The sequence below is a fragment of the Carcharodon carcharias genome, chromosome 22 (assembly GCF_017639515.1).
Source record: "Carcharodon carcharias isolate sCarCar2 chromosome 22, sCarCar2.pri, whole genome shotgun sequence".
In the NCBI taxonomy this organism is placed as follows: Eukaryota; Metazoa; Chordata; class Chondrichthyes; order Lamniformes; family Lamnidae; genus Carcharodon; species Carcharodon carcharias.
The window spans coordinates 45,100,322-45,121,999 of NC_054488.1; the positions used below are offsets into that span (position 1 = coordinate 45,100,322).

At 41.3% G+C, this 21,678-nt stretch overlaps 1 protein-coding gene across 5 annotated transcripts in view; it reads right to left on the reverse strand.

The window, feature by feature from the left end:
• LOC121293593 (platelet-derived growth factor subunit A-like) overlaps nt 1-21,678 on the reverse strand; it is a 65,799-nt gene that overhangs the window by 19,360 nt on the left and 24,761 nt on the right. For 3 of the 5 annotated variants that reach the window (XM_041216679.1, XM_041216676.1, XM_041216674.1), the window contains exon 3: nt 8,812-8,844. The exons of 1 other annotated variant lie outside the window; for it this stretch is intronic. In XM_041216679.1, the coding sequence (XP_041072613.1) occupies nt 8,812-8,844 (33 nt within the window). Of the gene's footprint in view, nt 1-7,411; nt 7,568-8,811; nt 8,845-21,678 lie in introns of all 5 variants that reach the window. One more of the 5 variants, XM_041216678.1, reaches the window with a different exon arrangement.

The following is a 21,678-nucleotide window of genomic DNA, read 5'->3' on the forward strand; positions in this document are numbered from 1 at the left end:
AAACAGGAATTTGGTTTTGTGAATTACTCCTTTGTTAGTTTTCGAGAATCTTAAGCATGGTGATGCGTGCCTGTGTGTTTCAAGCTCTCAGCTGACCATTAAAAAAATCAGCGGTGCTGAACTATTCAGTAGACATCAAGACAAGCTAAGGCTTGACTGAGCACTGCTCAAAGAAGTGAGGCTAGAATTATGGAATGCTGTTCCAGAACTTTCTTTGCTTTTCACTGGAAAACTGGCGTTGTTGGACAAATAATTAATGTAATTCCAAAAGTATAGAAAGATCAAGAGGGAATTTATAAATTAGTTTGCTTGGCATCAATAGTTGGAAACCAATAAAGAAATAAATGAAGTCCACAAAGTAAAAAGAAAGCCAAGTGCATTTGATGTTTGTTTCTGTCTACCATTGTCCGAAATCATGATATTTTCGTTCCAGTTACACTTTTCTGAATCAAATTTTTAAAATATTACTCGGAGTTTTCCGGGTTTTTTTGTTATTTTTTTTTTTGTTCCTTTGCCACATGAAATCTTTTGCCCTTTTATCAAATCTCATCTGTTCCATTCCTCCCGCCACCAGCTTTCCTGTCAGTAACTTTCCCTCTTTAGTGAGTTTTCGATTTGCTTTCCACTGTTTCTTCAGTGGTGCTACTTGTGGGAACATTGAGCAAGGTGAAGCAAGGAGAGCAGTCTCCATGGAAAGGGCTAAGCAAGTTTGAGCAGGAACCATAGACCTACCTCAAGAAAGGACTGAACAAGACTGGGCAGAAAAAGGATAAGCACAACAAACAATTAGCTAAAAAACCCTAAAGAATTTTAATAATGTGAAGATGAATGTGAATCATGGCAAACCTAATGCTCAATCTAATCTTACTTTGACATAGTGCAGAATTTTGCCCTTGGCGGGCAGGTTTGGCGGGGCCGGGCAGGGGGGGCGGCGGTCAGGAAGCCGAGCGCTGCCCGCGATCTGCACCGCACCGCGATTTCACGCTGGTGGGCCAATTAAGGCCCGCCCAGCTCAGCGCCTCAGGGAGAAGAGGAGATATAAAAAAAATTTTAAAGTTAAAAATGTAATAAAACACGTCTCCGCTCATGTGACTCTGTCACATGAGCGGGGCATGTTATTAATGAAAAATTAAAGTTTTTATTTTATTTTTATTTGCTTTCGGAAACCTGACCCCGCCCATAGATGAGGTTTCCAAAAAAAATGCAAAGGCCACTTGACCTTTGCGCCTGCCTGCCAACCATTAAGTTGGATGGGCAGCGAAAACTTTACGTTAATTAGGCCTTGACAGGCCTTTTGATTGTTGGCGGGTACGCTGCTGGCTCCAGTGCGCACCCGCCAACTAAACTAACATGCGGCTGCACGTTGATGTCAACAGGCGTCATTTCACGCTCGAGCGAGTTGGGCGCGTGCCTGCCCACCAAGCAAAAATTTCTGCCCATGGGATTTTTTACACAGCATGTTTTGATTCTGAGGGGCGTGAACACAAACATTATAAGAAACTGGCGCACTGTAGCTGTTGAATCACTGAAGGAAGGGCAGTTTTAGAAGGCTGCAAAACTGTTTCTTTGCGTTAGTGTATCTGATTATGACGGTCAATAATGTACATTTTTTAAATTAGATTCCTAGGCACAACAACTTGTTAAATTCTTAAATTGCCACATGAGCGTTCAAGATCGATTTAGCCATTATCAAGCAAATGAACCAAACTGCATAATGATCCATTGAAACTTATGCAGAGAAAATAGCTTTGCCTAAAGCTATACAGAATTGATGAGGCACTTCAACGTAGTTTTCAAGAAAAACAAGTACGTTTTAGCACCATAACTGGACACTTGGTGCACGACCATTCTCTTAGACCTGATGGTTTTTGTATTTTTCACTAATGACTTTGTTAAGAATTCCTAGACTGTTCAAGATGTCCTGGATACAATGAGGAAGCTGGTGAGGAAGAAGGGGTGGTAATAAGGTGGAAGGGATAATAAGGAAGCTGCAGTTTGCACATTTGGAAACAACATAGTCCACACAAGAAGGTGCATAGAGTTCTAAAGATCATAGCAACTCGAGCAGTTTTGAAAACTTTTGATTTTTACACAGCTGGCCTGCTTTTGTATAGGATTTCTAAGAAGCACTGTGGATGGCACTCACTGAAATGACAAGTTAAGTAACTGAGCTGTCCTCACACTTGTGTATCATCCAATAGTTTTGGACAAAAGTCATAATACTGTATTTCTTCATTGCATCCAATGAACAAGTACTTCACATTCAGAAAGTCAACTTGCCCCTGCTCAGCTATGTCCATGGTAGTCGAATGATAATCAATTGAGCAAGTCTTCATCACTTTTGACAAGGAACAACATAAATGTATGAAACTCATAGGCAGGAAAAGGCCAAGCTGCTCCATTCTCATGATGACTGGACAATTCTTGCCTGCACTCAGCCATGTAATCTCTTGGAGCAAGCAAATAAACAGGAATAAACACAGGGCCAACAAGAGGAATAAATGGAAGGCCTGTTGATGCATTTCAGCACAAGGATAAAGCTTGCAACATTTGTCAACAACCAGGATGGCTTTAAAAATAACTTATTTTGGCAATCCACAGAATAATTCTGCTGCTGCTGAACATCCTGAAGACAGCACTCAAACTGTAGAGACTGGAGTTAATCCTCCTCAGCAACATACTTACATATTTACCAAACAGTTAAGATCACCTAATAAGTCCATTTGCATTATTGCTTATATCAGCTGGCACCTTTCATTTCACTCCCGAGTGGACCCCATAATTTTTCTACTGCAGTGTATTATTTAAAAAATTTGTAATTGTTTATTTTCAATGGCACATTTCCAAACCAGTGCACAATTCAGGAGTACAGTGGGAAACCATACAATTTGTATTAACATGATTTATTCATGGTTTAACAAAACATTACATTAATGGCTATATGAAGGTGACATACATTCATGCTTGCTTAAAAATGTAACATTGCCAGTAATATAATTTTCTTCTATTTATTCAATTGTAGGCATCACTGGCAAGGCCAGCATTTGTCACCCATCCCTAATTGCCATTGAATTGCATTGCTTGCCATGCCATTTAATGAGGCAGTTAAGAGTGAATCACATTGCTGTGGATCAGGAGTCACATATAGGCCAGACTGAGTAAGGATGGCAGATTTCCTTCCCTGAATGACATTCACAAACCAGATGGGTTTTTGCAACAACCAATGATACTTATGGTCACTATTACTAAGATTAACTTTATATTCCAAATTTATTAATTGAATTCAAATTCCACCAGATGTCAGGCAGGATTTGAACCCACATCATTAGCCTGGGTTCCTGGATTATTACTCCAGCAACATTACCACTAGGCCATCACCTCTGCCAACTTGTGATTCTTGTAGCATGGCTGTCTGAAAATGGAGACGTTGATCTGTCGCTGTGATTGTCTCTGGTCCCCTGTCTTACAGGATTGCTTACATGGCTGGTCTTTCACTAGGTTTCTCATAATCTAATATCAACTCAACTATCTCTACTTGGTATAAGTCGCATGGTTACTTGCAGAGATTTTTAGCTGAAAAAGTGCTTTTAAAAGGCTTTTCAGCCAAAGGTATGATGGGCCTGATGGTTATTGTACTGAATCGCCAACTCAGGAGATCATCGGTTCATGATCCCATCATGGCAAGTCATAAAATTGGCTGCAATAAATCTGGGAACCTTCAGGTTAGCCAAAGGAAGTGATTAAATAATTGCTGCCAGATTGTAGCTAAAACACATCAACTGCTTCAATAATGGCCTTCAGGGAAGGGAATCTGCTGGCACTAAGTGACCTGGTCTACATGTGGCTCCAGAGTCGCACAATGAGAGATAAGAAGGATGGGTAATAAGTCCTGCCACTGGAGTTATCAGCATCCCAAAGGAAAATGGGGGGGAAAAAAGTCTTTTGTTTACGTAGACATGGCCAGTCATTGGTTGTGCTCAATCGGCTTGTTAAACAGTGAACAGAAAGAGGACGAGAATGCTCCTCATTCTTGTTTACCATGTAATTTCTGAGTAAATAAGCTGGAATAAGTTGACCTGAAGCACACTTGCAGCTATTCCAAGTCAGTTTTCTTGAAGCTAAGTGTAATATCACAAGTTGCTCAGAAATGTTGCACTTTTCTTTGGCACTACTAAGCAACACTTGAGGACTTTTATTAAGCTGGAGCTCATTGGACATGGGTTAGAGGTTTAGATGCTGGATGGATGGATTTTTGCCTAGTTTGGTTCCAGCTGAGATGAGTCCCTCACGCTCTTGGCTCAAATCACAAAAGCATAGAGGAGAGGAGAGACATTGATTCCTTTTGGCTGAGTTTTGCGTCTCCCTCTTCAGATTGTTCAGCATGTTTATACAACTTCTGCCTTGAGATTAGGCTCTCCAGATATCAGCATATCCCAAAGCCAGGTCAGTCATTCTCCAAAATAATATTTTGACAGTTCCTCCTTTGGCTACTTCATAACACTGTCTTCTCTGGTGTCTAAGGGTGAGAAATTGGAATCGTTTGCATCTGTTTTTTGGATACTCTGAGTGCCCATAGAGCTCTAAAATGGTGTCCGTGGAGCATGCACAGACTTTTGGGGCGATTCATACCAAAAGCCATATTGGTGAGGACATTCACAGAATGCAGTGAACGGCCACCAAAGAGAACAGGAAGATTGTGATGTCTATCAGCGTGTAACGCCGATTTGACAACAGCGATGCCATTTTGGAGTTCAACACTCAGCTAACACCTTCTTTTAACCTCGCACAGCTAAACATGCATTCAGCAGCAGGATGGACTGCCCAGCAGTGCTATTTAAAGTGAGCACTAACTATTTATAGGATAGTTGCTGGATGACTTCTTTTGGCAGTTGCATCAACTCTGCAAGTGTTTTGTATTTTTCATAGTTGTTTAAAATTGCAAAAACTCTACAGGGAGTGATGCAGCAAGTACTGAAGGAATTTTGGTAACATCAACGCTTCTGCATAAACTGCTTGCTTCCAGACAACGCCCTTGGAATATAAAATGACTTGGAGAATGAACAGAGATCACACAGAGCAGGACAAGTTGCTAGCAGAGGGAGGGAGAGGCAGAGGAGGGGTTCTCAGCAGGAGGCCATATCCAGCCAGGGTGCTCAGGGAGCAATTGTCCCCCCTGAAACAATAAGTGAAATGTCTATGCTTCAGTTAAGACATCCTCACTGAAATTTGCTATATGCTGGAGCCACAGCTGCACCAGCAGAGCAAGGCAAGAACTGCATTGTCTGAAGGTGACTGAGGCAATGAACATCTATGCATCTGCCTCCTTCCAGGCTGGAGATATTTGCAACATTGTGCAGTTTGCCATCTATTATTATGTATGGGAGATCACTGAAGCTCTCCATTTCAATGTGAACTGACTAAGTTTCATTATCTCTGGCCAGAGAGGAGTAGGGGGAGCAAACACATTGGCTTTTCTAACCTTGCAGACGTCCCCATGGTGCAGGGGTCAAGTAGGGAAGCCTACTTAACAGATTTGGCATATCAACTCTGTCCCATACTAGTACTGAAAACAATTCCACTCCCTTAGCATCCAGCTGGTGTGTGACAATATGCAACTAATTTTGCAGCTCAATGACCAGTATCCTGGTAGCAATCATGATGCCTTCTTTCTGCACCAGCCTGCTGTGCCAGCAGCATTTGAGCCACCATGGCAAACCAGAGGGTGGCAACATGGCCACAAGGGCTCTCCACCAACAGCATGACAGCTGGGGACTCTGGTGTGCAACCTGTGCCTACATGAGCAGCATGCATTTAATGGAAGCCAATGTGCCAAATGGATATGTGATAGAGGAAACTATTGGCGTGCTGAAACAGTGCCGTGGCTGCCCAGACCAGCTCTGGAGGAGCCCTGCAGTAGTCGGCAAGGCAGATGTGAATTTTGTGGTGATCTGCTATGTACTTCACACCTCGCCACCACCAGCCAAATGGAAAATAGCTGAGTAGCAGGAGCATGAGGAGGAGGAGGAAGTGGAAGGGAGGAGAAATCCTAGACATCTCCTTTCTGTCCCGGTTGTCCATGAAGAACGCATTGGAGTTCAATAACAGTAACTACAACCCTGATCCCCAAATCATCAACAGTCCCACGCTTTACTTCCCCTCAGTCACTGACTGTCACTGTGTCCCTTTGGCTACAATGCAAAAATAAATGCCATCACAAACTAAACATTCCAAACAAAATTTATAAATGAAATGATGCCATATTACATACAAATATCAATTTGTACATTCCCTTACTGCCTGTCTTCCATGTGCCTGGCCTAGTGAGCCTACACCCTGCTACCCCGGCGACTGCAACATGGTTGGTGGAAGGTTGAAGATTCAGCAGGGAGACTTAAAATGGTCTTGGAGGACCATCGAGCAGCTCCAGACCTAGAAGGCCCAACTGTGGATTGCACTAACTCAGCACGGGCAGTCGTTAGCTGACAAGGCCACAAGCGAGGCTGCAGTGGTAGGATGATGAACGCTGTCTTCCTGAGAAAGGACAGGAGATTCTTGCTCCATGGGGTCACTGCCACTCTCCCGGGGTGGTAAATCAGAAATCCTACTGATCTGCTCAGAACAACTTGCTGGACTGCTCTAACTGCAAGCCTCTTTGCGCACTATAATCCATAACCACAACAGTAGCTTGCAGGCAGAAAGGTGATCTTGAATGGAACAGTCTAAGATTCCACGTCAGCTCATAGATGTTAGGTGACCACTGCTTGTGCTGCAATAGAAGCCATCACGTCAGCCACCGGACATTGGATCATGGTTGGATTTACGAGTGTGTGAACAACCATCACTTTCATGCTGGAAAGCTCTGTGCCAAGTTGGTGCTAGGCTCCTCCATGCCCCTTGATACTGACTACATGTTTTCTGGCAGACTTCCCAATGCACCAAGCACCTCTGTGCATACCCATCAACATCCTTCTGTACACCGCGCCCTATCAAAGTGCTCATCTGTGTCCTTTGCAGTGGAGCTAGTGGGCGATCTCATCCGCCAGCAAGCTGGTGCCTGTGAATTTCCTGCCCTTTGCTCTGGCTGCAGGTCACATACCCTATGACCTACCACATACAGGCCTTGCTTTTAATGTCTTCTCTAAATTACACATAGTGCCAGTATCTGAGCTGGTGACTGTGGGTACAAAGTCAAATTACAGTCTGTCTTCAAAGCCACTGTCTTTTTCCTGTTCGTCCACTGCCTGGCCAGATTGCACTTTTTGTTTGAAAGAAGAAAGGTGTGAGGATAAGGTTGTAGCATGGTGGAAGAAGTAAGAGGTGCATGCTTATGCCATCTGCAGTTGAAAATCAGAGAGCGTTTGGGTTGAAGTGGGGGTGAGATGTGAATAGGAAGATTAGGTAAGGAAGATACCGTCATCATCAATGGTTTCAGCTCCATCACTGGCTACAGCGTAAGCAATGGCCTTCTCAATATTGGTTATCACTGTTCTCTCCCTGGGCTTACGACATGGTATGCTTGCTCCCATTCAGTTAGCTCCTGCTGCCTCAATTGGTGCGCCATTTTGTCCTGAAAGAGATAAAGGAAGTGTGTCAGTGAGTGTAGTGCAATGTGTTTACGTGATACGGCTGTCCTAGGACATGGCAGTGTGGAAGTTGTGAAACGTGACTGTGAGGCTTACAGTAGTGTCTGGAGCATATGAATGTCAGGTATGAGTCCTCATTGGTAGAGATTGTTGTCAGGTAAGTAGTGGGGGTGTAGTTATTTGAACAGTACTATTGTTTGAAGCTGGAGATTCAACAGGTAGGATATGATAAGTTGAAGATGCATTCACTGATGTTGACTACCCTTGTGAGGTCTATTAATTTCTTGCGCACAGTATCGAGTCCGTGGGGCCAAGCCCCTACCATTGGCCTCCACAGCTATCTGCTTCTACTGCTTTCTGATGTTGGGCTGGAGGGTCTCCTGTGGTTACAGGGCATCTCTCCTCCTTTCCTCCTCCTTCAGCAAGGCCTCCACTGCACAGTCTGAAAAGCTTGGAGCACATGCTTCAATTGTGTTGTGCCATTCTCCGATGTTTTCCGGGTGAGATTCACTTCCTGCGTGACTGCCAGCACCTGCTCCAATCACAATGCACCTCGCCTTCAAGAGGTGCAGGCTAGCTTTAAATGGTGCTAGCCATATTGTCCCCTGCTGACAGTTCCAACCAATTAACAGTGTGGTTAGTGTTGTTGAAGTCACTGTAATAAGAAGGCAGCATGAAGTTGGTGCGTTGCCTGTGTTGCAATCAACGGGTGCAGGTTAATCACTGTCATGATTCCAGCGCTCATTTTTGGCACTATTGAATTTAACGGCCTTAGATTTTTTTCTCTTGCTTTTGTCTCTGTATAAATATGAATTCCTTCTGCCATTTAACTCTGTTCTCTTTTTCAGAACTCGGGTGTGATTATTAATGTGCTTTGCCACCATGCCCAATGCATTAAAGATTGGGTATTTTTAATTGACACTTGGCAACAGGCTGTTTAATATGAGACTTCTACCATCAATTTGCCAATTATGTAAGTATAGTTTGGAATTAGCTGGATGTGCAATAAAATTGTAAATCAGCTCATATTGTCTTAAAACCAAACTTTGGAGACAGAAAGTATAATATAATTTTTAAAAAGTAAAACAAATCACCCCTTTAAATTTCAGTGCTAAGTTGTTTACTCTATGTGCTTGTCTTCACTGAGCTTGAATGTGAATAACACAATTTCAACCTTCCACTCACTATATTTAAACAGACATTCCGAGTGTATATGCATTAGGCCTACCTATTTTGTACGTTGATCTGAAGACAGGAGGATCTGTTGAAAGAAAAAAAAATTTTAAAAGTAGGATGCAAACAACTGGGACATATGTTTGAGACACTATCACTAAAATAAATGCAATCTAGTTATATATAAATTTGAATAACGAGTGTCAATTTGTTGCAATGTAGCTACAGTGCACCATGAAGACCATTATTCATTGGCAGAGGATTTTTGCCAGCTGCTCCAACATAAGCAGAGGTATGACACATTTATAAAAGTGTACACAAACGCATTTGGCAAAGCACATGCAAGATTAGTACAAAGCAAATGTCTGCACTTAAAAACTACACATATTATTAATCATCTGGGCAAATAGGAATGATGTGCTTAGCCTAACAAGCAGTTCAGCTCGCACTTTGACAGGTAAAATATTAGTGAGCTTGTTAGAAAGCAAGAAGGAAATTAAAATGAAAATAAAACATATCAAAGACATTTTCAAGCAGCATATTGCATCGAGGTTTCTAAAGTAGGGATTGATTTGGAGGTGGTTCGGCGGAGGTTTACTAGATTGATACCTGGAATGAGTGGATTATCTTATCATGAAAGGTTGAACAGACTGGACTTGTTTCCACCTGGAGTTTAGAAGAGTGAGGGGTGATGTATATAAGATCCTGAATGGTCTCGACAAGGTGGACGTGGAAAGGATGTTTCTTCTAGAACTAGTGGGGACTGTTTTAAAATTAGGAGTCGCCCTTTTAGGACAGAGATGAGGAGAATTTTTTTAACTCAGCCTTAGAAAGCGGTGGAGGCGGGGTCACTGAATATTTTTAAGGCAGAGGTAGATAGATTCTTGCTAGGCAAGGGAATCAAAGGTTATTGGGAGTAGATGGGAACGTGGAATTCAAAAGACAAACAGATCAGCCATGATCTTATCAACTGGCAGAGCAGGCTCGAGGGGCTGAATGGCCCACTTCTGCTCCTATTTCATATGTTCGTATGATTTAATATCTCATTGGAATGCCTAGAATTTTAATGGTTGAATAAGTTACATGTTTAACCCCTCAGCAATTTCAAGTTTGGTGGCTTTGTATCATTTAGACTTATTGCCCAATCTGTTATTCCCTCACCAAGGCAGATGATTTCACAGTAGACATTAATTATAATCGCTGATGTAGTTTTAATGCCAATGTCTGCAATATTTAACCACCAGGTAAGATATTTCAGGCAATATCCAAAATCAATCACATCACTCCCACGTCAAGCTCTTTCTAGAGGAACTGCTTGAATTTGTAAAAGCTACATGAAGTTAAAAAAAAGGACGACTGCAATCCAGCTCCAGGATCTGTCTCCTCAAATATGAACTATTTGATGGAACTGAACCAAAATTAAGGTTTAATGGTTCAAGGCCTGGGTGATTATTTCATTTTTTAGTTACAAATGGGAGCTGTAATTCAGCCTAGTTGTTCCTTTCGCTGAGCTGAAGGAGACAACAGAGATCTTGTGGTTTGGATTTGGCAGCAAGCGTTGTCCTCTTACCCCAATGGAAAAATACTATTTAACCTGAAAAGTGCCCGCAGACTGACTTTCAACAGAACTAGGGAGACACAGCTTGCAGTCTTTGGTAACTCATTCTACGTGCAATTGTGGCACTCTTCCTTTTCAATACTAGTAGGATCATCCAAAACTGACAATTTCCTGCTCTTCTTTCTTGGGTCAATTTTTGCCATCCTAATTCAGTTCAGAATTAATTTTAGGCCAATCACAGATTTATGTACTAAAGTCATGCTGGGTAATATTGAAACATGGGTGAGTAATCTATTTCAACAAAGACATTAGCCAGTTTAAAAATAAGTGGGTTAATAGTGGTATTAGAATTGTAAACAGTTTTTGCCCCATTAGAGAAAGTGGCTGTGTCAGTAATAAATGACTGACCTGTAAAATTAAGATTAGTTCCACAATAACATCCAATTGTTTCATGTGACTTGGATTCAAACAATTGTCGTCACTTTCTATGCCCCAGGGGCTTTTAAAAGATCAGCAGACCAACATTTTCCATTGCACTTGGAGCCTTGCTTGTTTATATCTCGCGTTGCAGTATTTTATGCACAACATCCCTTTTATGGCTAGTTTGTTTTTTTGCTCCAACATGCTGTTCTCATGTTTCAGAACTTCCTCCATCAAAAATGTCTGCTTCTTTCTCCCAGAAGCTTATAGTGCCACATGGAAATGTCATCGGTCAGAATGTTTAAAACTTTCACAAGCCCAGTTCACTTTCAAGTGGACAACTTGCATAACAATCACACAAATAATAACATTTTAGACAGTCTCTTATTGCTGAATTTGTCCAAGCATGGGATTTTTATTAGGTGAACACAAACAGGTACATGATGCCTTTTCATGTTATCTCTTGAACAGGATTCAGCATATTTTGAAAGCCCTATTGCTCAAATGGGTTCATCACATTGCTCATGTTAGATTGAATCTTACTCAGGGCTCTTAATTTGTACCAACATTGACATATTTTTTGCTAAAACTGTCAAAGAAGAAATTTCATCCCTCAGGATGTCTAAAGCAGGTAACAATTCTACTTCTTAAAAGTCTCTGAAATGAACACATACTCACCAATAAAAATAATGGTTTGCCCTTCCTTAAATTTAGAAAATTTCCCAGACAGGTGCAATTTGTTGCCTTTGAAAATATAACTTAGTCCTTACTTCATGTGAGGGTGTAAGGTATCCTTAAATTCAGATCATTGCACAAGTCCTTTTCTTTGTACAGGTGACCTACATATTGGAGATGTACAATCCATCCCTTAAATCAATGTCTAAGTCTCCTAACATGTAGGCAAAGCTAATGATAATTTATAAACAGCCAGTTCTGATGAAATATTTACCTTCTATTTTCAACCACTACCAGCTTTCTGAAAAATAATAAAGTTTTATGTAAAAATTCTATGGAAAATTAAATAAAAAGACTACAGCAACATAATCCTACCTGGAATACTTATCAGAAAGAGTAAGTAATGTCATGTTAGTGAAGAAATAATTCAATGGTGCAAGTTTAATTTCTCCACAATGCACTCAGAAATGGTTGAGAGCTTCCAACAGAGGGTTTTAAATGTTCACAAACTACTGAAATTCCCTTTTTGTTAACATTCCACTTAAGGCTTCCCTGGACCTTGTGGGATAATCCATGTGGATTTATTAATTTAACAGCATGGATGTTTCCATCGATAGTAATTATTTATCATGAAATGCACCATTATTTGTTTTTACCACTTTTATTTTCTTGTTTCTAAGAAATAAAACAAATTATTAGGTCTTTTCAAACAAAATGTACTTTGAGGTATATTCATCCTATTTTTGGCATCATCTTGGCACAAAAACATATATTTGCCATTCCAGTTGGATCCAAATTCGGATCTGCTATTTATTCTCTATCATTTCATTTTAATTCCTTGTCATTTACCAAGCCACATGCTACCTTCCTTACTGAGATGTCATTCCTTAGTTTCTACATTAAGCAACTCCTCATTGACAATGATTTCAACCTGCACCTCAAACCCTCTAATACTCGCTCCACTGACTTGGCTACATTCCTGTACTATCTCAACTCACCTTTCTTGTGAACCCCAAATCACAACCTTGACTACCGCTTGATCTCATCATCTCATGCAGTCTCTAAGTCTGAGATCTCCTGACCGCCTTTACGTACACATCATTTCCAATAATCACCATATCTCTGACCTCCTGGTCCTCCATAAGTTCTTTGAAGATGTCATCACATCACAGCTCCTTTTCATTTTACCCAAAACCCAGTTTAAACTCCTCCAAACCAGCTTCCACCCTCCTCTAGGCAATAATACAGACCTAGGCAAAGTTATAAAGAACATCCTAGGTTACGATGATTGTGGTGGATTATTGCTTATTGTACTCCTTAATCTATCTGCTGTACATACGAATAGGAGCAAGAGTAGACCATTCGGCCCCTCGAGCCTGCTCTGCCATTCAATAAGATTATAGCTGATCTGCTTGTGTTTACCCCTGTGTTAGATATGGTTGGTCACATGTCTCCTCCACTGTCCATCCTTTGTCATCCAGCTACCTGGGACTGCTCTTGAATGGTTCCATTACTATCTGGTTGAAGATCAGCAATGACAGCTCCAGCAATGGCTTCCCTTCTCACTCCACATCATCCCACCCAAACATCTAGCTCAGGCTCCTCCTCTTCCTACTGCTTGGTGGCATTCTTGGTATGCATGAGGCCTGCATTCACATGTACCCTGATGAGACATTGGAACGTAGGAAACGGAATAGGCCATTCAGCCCCTTAAGTCTGTTCCACCATTTAATGAGATCAGGCTGATATATATCTTAACTCCACGGCCAGGTTTTTTCCCTTGTCAGGCGGACTCAGCGGGGAAAGGCAGGAATGTTCAGGAAGCCGACCACCACTAGTGATTGGGGCTGAACCGCGATTTCACGCTGGAGGGCCCATCAAGACCCCCACCCCCACACCAACTACCCCCCCCACCCCCAGCGTGAAACACATGCTTCAGCGCTGTCTGTGTGGTGGGGGAGGAAGGCAAGAGTGCAAGTTTGTGCATGCGCATGGGTGCATGCTGGAAGATGAAGAGTTTTAAAACTTAAAAATAAAGATTTTTAAAATGTTAAAAAAACATGTGACTCTGTCACAGGAGCAGGAACTTTAGAAATTAGGATGATTTTTTTTTTAATGACGGATCGAAACCTTATCCCGCCCCTAGATGAGGTTTTGCAAAAAATGCAAAGGCCCGTCCAGCCTTTTTGCACGTCCACCAACTATAAGATTGGACGGGCAGTGAGAAATTTAATTCAATGACATTGTTAATGGCCTTAATGGGCCTTTTAATTTTCAGCAGGCGCGCTGCCGACTCCCACGCGCTCCTGCTGACTGAAACATCGCGCATAATTTTACGCTCGAGAGGGTCGAGTGCGCGCCCACCTGCTCAGTGAAAAATCCTGCCCCATCTTTCCGCTTGGTTCCATATCCTTTTATACCCTGCCTGGCAGAAGTCTCAGTTTTAAAATGATTAAATTAAATTAGCGTCAACTGCTTTCTGTGGGAGAGAGTTTCACACTTCTACCACCATTTGCATGAAGAAATGTTTCTTATCGTATCTCCCGAATGGCTTGGCTTCGATTTTAAGGTTATGTCCACTTGTTCTAAGCTCCAGCATCAGTGGGAAAAGTGCCCCAGTCTCTCCTATCAATTCCTTTCAAATATTAAGAGGGTCAATCAGATCACTCCTTCTATATTCCAGGGAATACAAGCCTAATTTATGTAATTTTTCCTCATAATCTAAACATTGGAACTTTTGTATCATTCTGGTGAATCTGTCCTGCACTCTTTCCAAGGTCAATACATCATTTCTAAGGTGTGGTGTCCCGGCTTGTACACAATACCCCAGCTGTGGCCTATCAGGGCCTTATATAGCTGTAGCTATATATTCTAATCCTCCAGTTAGAAAGGCTAACATTTCATTGGCCTGTTTTGCTTATTTTTTTTTACCTTACCACATCTCTTTGGTGATTCGTGTGCATTAACCACTAAATCTCTTTGGACATTTGCTGTTACCAGCTTTTCACCATTTAAATAACACTCAGTTTTATTCTTTTTTGGTCCAAAATGGATGGCCTTGTACTTAATGGTGTTGAAATTTACTTGCCATAGTTTCACCCACTCATACAATCTCTGTAATTTTATGCTTTCATCTATGCTGCTTACTATACCACTTAATCTTTGCCGCAAAATGAGATAACTGACTGAGAACCATATATCCAAGTCATTAATAAATGTAATGAATAGCTGAGGCCCCAGTACAGATCCTTGTAGGACATCTCTAGTCACTTCCTTCCAATTCAAGTGCATATCCATTATACAGATAACCAGCTATACCTCTTCTCTTTGTGCTTGTCCAACATCAAAGTCTTGAATGAGTCACAATTTCTTTCAGCTAACTGGCAGGAAGAATAAAACGATGGTCTTTCTCCTTCCCTGCCTCCTTCCCACAATATAAAATCCATTCCCTTGCTACTGACTGCATCTCTTTCCCCAGCCATGCTCAGAGGCTGCAGCGTATCATTTTCAACAATGGCATCTTATCTCACTCGGACTGTCCTACGAAGAGAGACTGGGGAGACTGGGCCTGTATTCTCTAGCGTTTCGAAGAATGAGAGGTGACCCCATTGGAATCCACAAAATACATGGTAGATGCAGTTAAGATGTTTCCCCCGGTTGGGGAGTCTAGAACCAGGGGGCACCATTTCAAAATAAGGGGCAAATCACTTAGGACCGAGATGAGGAATTTTTTTTATTACTCAGAGGGTTGTGAATCTTTGGAATTCTCTACCCTGGACAGCTGTGGAAGCTCAGCCATTGAGTATGTTTAAAATAGAGATAGATATCTAAATACCAATGACGTAAAGGGATATGGGAATAATGTGGGAAAAGGAATTGAAGTGGGTTATCAGTCATGGTCATATTGAATGGAGGAGCAGACGCAATGGGCTGAATGGCTTACTCCTTTTCCTATGTTCCTATGACTGAGTTTGAAATGAATATTTCCTGATTCCTCCACGAGAATTTTTACTTCACCACTTGTCTTCATTAGCTGGTTTGTCTTTTCTCATTAAAATCGAATGAAATCTTTACAGTAACCCAAAGTGAACATTCAAATTATAGCAGTTAAGACACATTACAATAACTTTTGGAGTATCTTTTTTCATGCCTTCACATTCCTTAAGCATGGGGAAGTGATATATATATATATATATATATTATATACATACATATGTGTGATATATTTACCTAATACAGGTGCATCAGATTTAATGGCTGTTAAGATTAATTGACATGCTGACCTGCCTTTTCTTCATTTTCAAGCTAGTAAATGTTTCAAAATAAAAGAAGGTAATTTTGGGACTCATCGCAGAATATTAAGCTTCTTATATGGTGTGATCAACACTTTGGATGGACTCCTGTGTAGAATGGTGAAAATCTGGGAATCATTTAAAAAACAATAGACTAACCTTTTTTCTGGGTCTGTTACTCAAACTGTGAAGTCAGAGACACCATTTCAGGTTTGCCTTGATCCTCTCTATTAGCAGTTTTATGTGTGAGCTACTGGCCCTTGGTGTGCTCTCCACAAACATTAGACCAGGGAAGAGCATTGGAGCTGGAAATGGGGAGGTGCGACAATGATGACTATGGAGCATGCTTGCTTAGGTGGCAGCAGCCACCAAAGAATTTTGACTGGCACAGGCGTGATGTCTTGGGCTGTTTATCACTGTCCAAATACAGTGAAGGGTCATAATGTAAACATCAGGTCACTCATTTACAGATTTAACGGACCTAATGGCTAATGGGCACCAAGGATGCCTGAAAAATGGTTAAATTTCAGATCAGATGTTTTTCAGGCATCTTTGTGTGTCCAAAATTGGGCCTGATGTGTTTGTTTTAAGGCTGCAAAAATGGACACTAGGAGGTTCTATTCTACCCCAATTAGATGCAGCAATGGAATGGGTTCATGATCGCTGAATTGGCCTTCCTCATCTGTAAGTATCTTGTGATCTGGTAAACATGTGGTACCCTTTTCTAATTAATTGGATCAAACAAAATGCAACTTCTGCTTGCCTGGAGCTGAAAATCTGGTTTTGATATCAGTTTGTTGCGTTAATTTAGTCCGGTGGTCGACCTAAGACAGCAACAATGGACTGTGAGTATAAGAGCATTGAATTCCAAGAAGTTCTGCCAGTCACTGCTTCTGTTTTGTGCGAGTTGAGCACATGTCAGGTTAGCCACAGTCAGTCTCAGATACAAGGATAAGGAATGATAGCCATTGCTATAGTGATTTGGGCAGAATGATTACATTCATTGAACACATTCAAAACTCATTTTCATATCAATAACGTTGCAGCCCTAAATACACAAGATCCCTCGGTGGTTTCTGTAGGCTTTGTTACAAAGAAACAGCTCTTTACAGTTTCAAGTCACAGCCAAATAACACCCACTATAAAACTCTTTCGCTGGCTAAGACTTAAAAAAAAACTAAGCCTGTATTTTTTTAAAAAGAGACAATCATCCCTGTAAGCCTCAAGTTATGTTATTTTAATTATTCCCAGCTACAGTAATAAAATAAATTGATAATAAAAATAGCAGGAGCACTGAAAGAAATCTGCCGCAAGTTATGTTTGTATTCCCATAAAGCAATATGGCACTTGTTTTTTGAAGTAAACATTAAGAACCTTTACATAAAACTGAAACATTTTAATGAAACAAATTGAGACTATATGACTTGTGGGTTTTTTTTATATTAAAACCTGAGCAAGAGAAGCCAATCTATTCGCACTGGCTATCCCCCAGCCAAATCCACCTGTCACTTCCAAGGTAAGTTTTGTCAGTTCATTTTCTGCCACTATTTCTAATGATGTCTGATTGAAAAGGCAAGTTTCAACACAGGAGGGAAAATGACATTTCTACATCTCCATGTCCTGTTGGCATCATGGGAGACAATGGAGTGGCCATGGTGGCAGTGATGGAAACTTGCAGCCCTCCCAACTAAAGGAAGCTGGAGGCCTAATGGGTGATAACATTGGGAAAATAGGCAAAGGGAGGTAAGTAGGCAAAGGGATGTAGATTGGCTGATCTAGCAGAAGTCTCCTGTAGTGACCTGGAAATGTTCTGTCGCAGAACAGTTTAATGTTGTGGTGACATTAATGGCAACAGGATAAGATGTACAAATTCTAGGGCTCAGCCACTACATTGTCGCTGAAGCTTAAGCATGGTCTCTTCTGACATGGCCCAGGTAGGAGTGGCATGTTTGGGGCAGTGGCAGGTGCAAGTATAGTAGGTCAGGGCCCTCTGGATCATTTCCCATCATGGCTGGATCCACCTCATGCAACTTATGGCAGAGGAAGGAAGATAACTGACTGCATCTCATCTTCTCAGTCTTCATATTTACTACCCTACATTGCAGGAGGATCATGGTACACAAACTCCAAGTATAGCATAGCAAAATAAAGCTCCAGCATAAGGGAAGTATGAGAAAATGAAATAAGTGTGCAAGATGTTTAGTGCAGGGACACTGAAATGTTCCCTGCTTAACAGTTGGACCTCTCAATTTAGCCTACAAAACTATAACCCCTTTTTAGGAGACATCACTAAGCAGGCCTTGATTATCTGCTCAGTAGTCATATACCGAGTTTCTATGGGTGAGACACTAATGGGCTGATTCAAACTATGTTTCATCATTTCCACATGGTAAGGAAGCCTGTGAATGCTTCCTTGTAGCACAACCTCATTATCAAGTCCTAAAAACACTGGACAAAAATCAGGTGTGTTACAAACCAAGTTTGCAAGGCCACATACCCAATTCCTGAACCACCAGCAAGACCTCATTTAATTTACTCCAGTGTGTTTCATATATTAGCTAATCAACCTTGTTTTATGCTTTGCTCTATGAATTGTCAAATCGAATCAGGAGTCTGGGTGCCCCTTACATTTAAGATATTTTAGTTGTGAAGAGTAGTTCAATTCACCAGATTATCATTTACTCTGCAAGACCTTTTACATGACTGGAGATAGCCGAGAGATCAACCTTTGAGCCCCAGCAAGATTGATCGGCAGCATTAATTTGAGGAAACTCCATTTTTGATTCCCGTTGTCCTGAGAGTGGTTGAAAGACCTGAACTCCCAGCAAGAGGAAGTCCCATTGAGAGTTATTGAGGCAGTGAGTTGACTGGCAGCTTCTTGTCCAGGCAGAGCTATACCTCAGGGTGATCTTTCCAAGTTCTATCCTGTATCACTCCAACATAGCTCTTAAAGAAGTGCTCCTATAGACTCCAGAAGTCATTACAAATCGGTACATGTTAAAGTTACAACATGGTTGGCAGTCCAATATAGAAATATCAGTAGAGTTACCAAAATCTCACGGCTTTTGAGGTTTTTTCATGCCCAAGGAGGGAACATAAATTAAAAGTTGTGTAAAAATTGTATAAATGCCTGTGTCGCCAATTTTATAACACAGTTATACTGTTAAATCATCAGTGAGTGTAACTCTGAGTATGCCGACTCAAAGGCAGCAGAAAAATATAGTGGCTTCACATGATTCATTAAATGCGTAAGACTTAGACACGGATTTTCGCTCCTGGTTCGGGTGTGCATAGTCAGGACATTTCCCAGCTCTGCAAACCCGACCTGGGAAAAAGAGGCCCCGCATTTGGGATTGTCATACTGGAGTGGGGGATGGGCAGGATGCCAGAGGCCGAGGCGGGCTGAACAGAAGGCCTGCCTCTGTGCAGCAGCACTGTGTGAAAGATTGAAAAAAAGCAAACAAAATCCCTCCACCCCTCACACCCCCACACATTCCCCATGGCCTATTCATGACACCTCATGCCCCCCACCCACCTACCATGGCCCCTCATACCCTCCATGCCAACCTGTATGTCTGTACCCACCCCATGGACCCCTATACCCACTATGTCAACCCATGCCCCTTCATCCCCATGGCCCTTTATAGCCCCCATGCCAATTTAGTGCCAGCTCATGTGAACTCATGGCCCCATCTACCAACCTTTGCTCTTACCCCCTTCATGCCAGCTCACCTAATATCCACCATGGGCTCAGAGGTCATGCTGACATAAAATAATGTGTCTATTGATGACATCACTATTTTTTAAAAAGCACTCTCATTGCTAAAAAAAAATTCAGCACATTGAAATTCCTTCAACTAACTTCTTATGAAAACAAACGTTTCAATTAAGTACTTAATCTCTTATGAAAATAAATATCTCTATTCTATAACCTCTTGGATCTATCAATCAAATTGCCCACTAAACAGGCAACCCACTGTGAGAATGTTAGGCTATAAAATCTGTCCCACAGTGCAAATCCTATAATGATAGACCCCAGGCTTATGAAAACAGACAGAGTGAAAGAGCCAGCACTGATTTTTTTAAACTCCACACTTATTTTTAGTTTAAAGACCAGTAACTCAACTTTGACAGTTCCAATGTGTTTTGACATTTCCAGTGGGTTTTGACAGTTCTTTGACAGCTCGTCAGTTTTTTGACATCTTTGACAACTTTGATGGTTCTTTGACAAATTGATAGTTCTTAGACAGCTTTGATAGTTTCAATAAGTTTAGACACTTTTTTTCACACACATTCATGTTTAATTTTAACATTCCCAGAGGATCCCTGGCATCTGCAAAAGGGTCCCTTACCTCTCCTAAAAAGTACCTTACCTCCACCAAAGGACACCTCACGTCCCCCAAGGGTGTCCTGGGACCATATCCAAAGGGGTAGCTTACCTCTCCAAAAGGTTACCCTGACTATCCAAACAAATCCACAAGTTCAGACCTGCTCCTACAAGGTCTAATCTGCACATTTCAGATTTCAGACACCTACCTCACCAAAATCACGCATGAGTGGAGACAGCTGCTTATTTATATGGGCTGTTGCCTCCAGGAACCACAGATGTGCAATTTAGAACCCGCTTCCATTCCCCAACACCCACTCCAAGAAAATGGCAGGGGCTCAGTTCGGAGGTGGGACTTCTGGATTCGTGCCTCTGCCAGCATTTTCACACAGACGCAGAGCTTATCCATCTGCCTGAAAATTCAGGCCATCGACTCAAAACCAAACCAGCAGGATGAAGGCTTTTCCTTACTCTGACAGCGGCAGTGGGCATTATGAAGCAACTCTGACAACATCTTGAAAATAAAAATCAATCAACAACATTTGCAATAAAACTAACAATTTTTAAAGGCACATATTTAGTCACATTAAAAGGCTTTATTGAATCTTCAAAGTTTCTTAAGCAGGTTATTGTTGCTAACAATAAATTTCAGGTGATAAACATTGAGTGCATGAGGGCTTTACTGCATACAGAGCAGTCAGCATTAAAGGACAGTTATATAAATTTGACTTGTCATTTAACCCTCAATGTTCTAAATAGAAAATGCTATCATAAAATTTATCCCATATGTGCGCCTAACTGAATAATATCATAGGCATGAGTGGTCTGCATAAGCAAAAATTACAGATTCAGCAGCTTATTATTGAGCCTTCTAATTATACTGCAAGCTTTTGAAAGGATTATGCAGAGGTGAAATTAGAGTGAACCGAAAGCATTTCTTGCATTGCATGTTGGATTTTTTTGTGCTATTAATTGAAGCAATCAAAAGGATCAATAGCAACTGGGAAAATGCTAAGTGATGTCTGTGTGAAGAATCCTCTATGTGCACGTCTCCGTCCATCTGGGTAGTAGAATAACTGTCAGCTAACTGTGGTATCTGTGGTCTTCGGTAGGAATGTGGATTGTGGGATGAGAAAGGGGCTGTGAAGGTTGGGGAGGGGTGACCAGCCTATTGGGTTAGAGGTTTGTGGCAACCTTCATGGCAATGGCAACGATATACAGCAGAACAATCATTTAACAATGAATGAAACCAGTGAGCTAAAAAAATTAAACAAGTATAATCAATACAGGTTCCATCCAAAACTGTCAGAACATACTTTATCTATCATGAAAATGCTGTAAGAACAACAGATCTAAAGCCTGCTCAAATTAAAGACTAAGAAAAAAAATTACAGTATTTACAAAGTAGCTGTCCAGAGAAGCCCAAAACTATTTTTATGCCCATCAAATTTGCAACAACCTTCATAGTGCAGATTGTGAAAGTGTTTTCATGTTTGGATCTTACAGTAAGCGTTCATGATTTAAATCTTATTGCTGGTTGATGGCAGCAAGTTTATTTAATATTACGTTTTTTTTTAATTCATTCGCGGGATGTGAGCTTCGCTGGCTGAGCCAGCATTTATTGCCCATCCCTAGTTGCCCTTGAGAAGG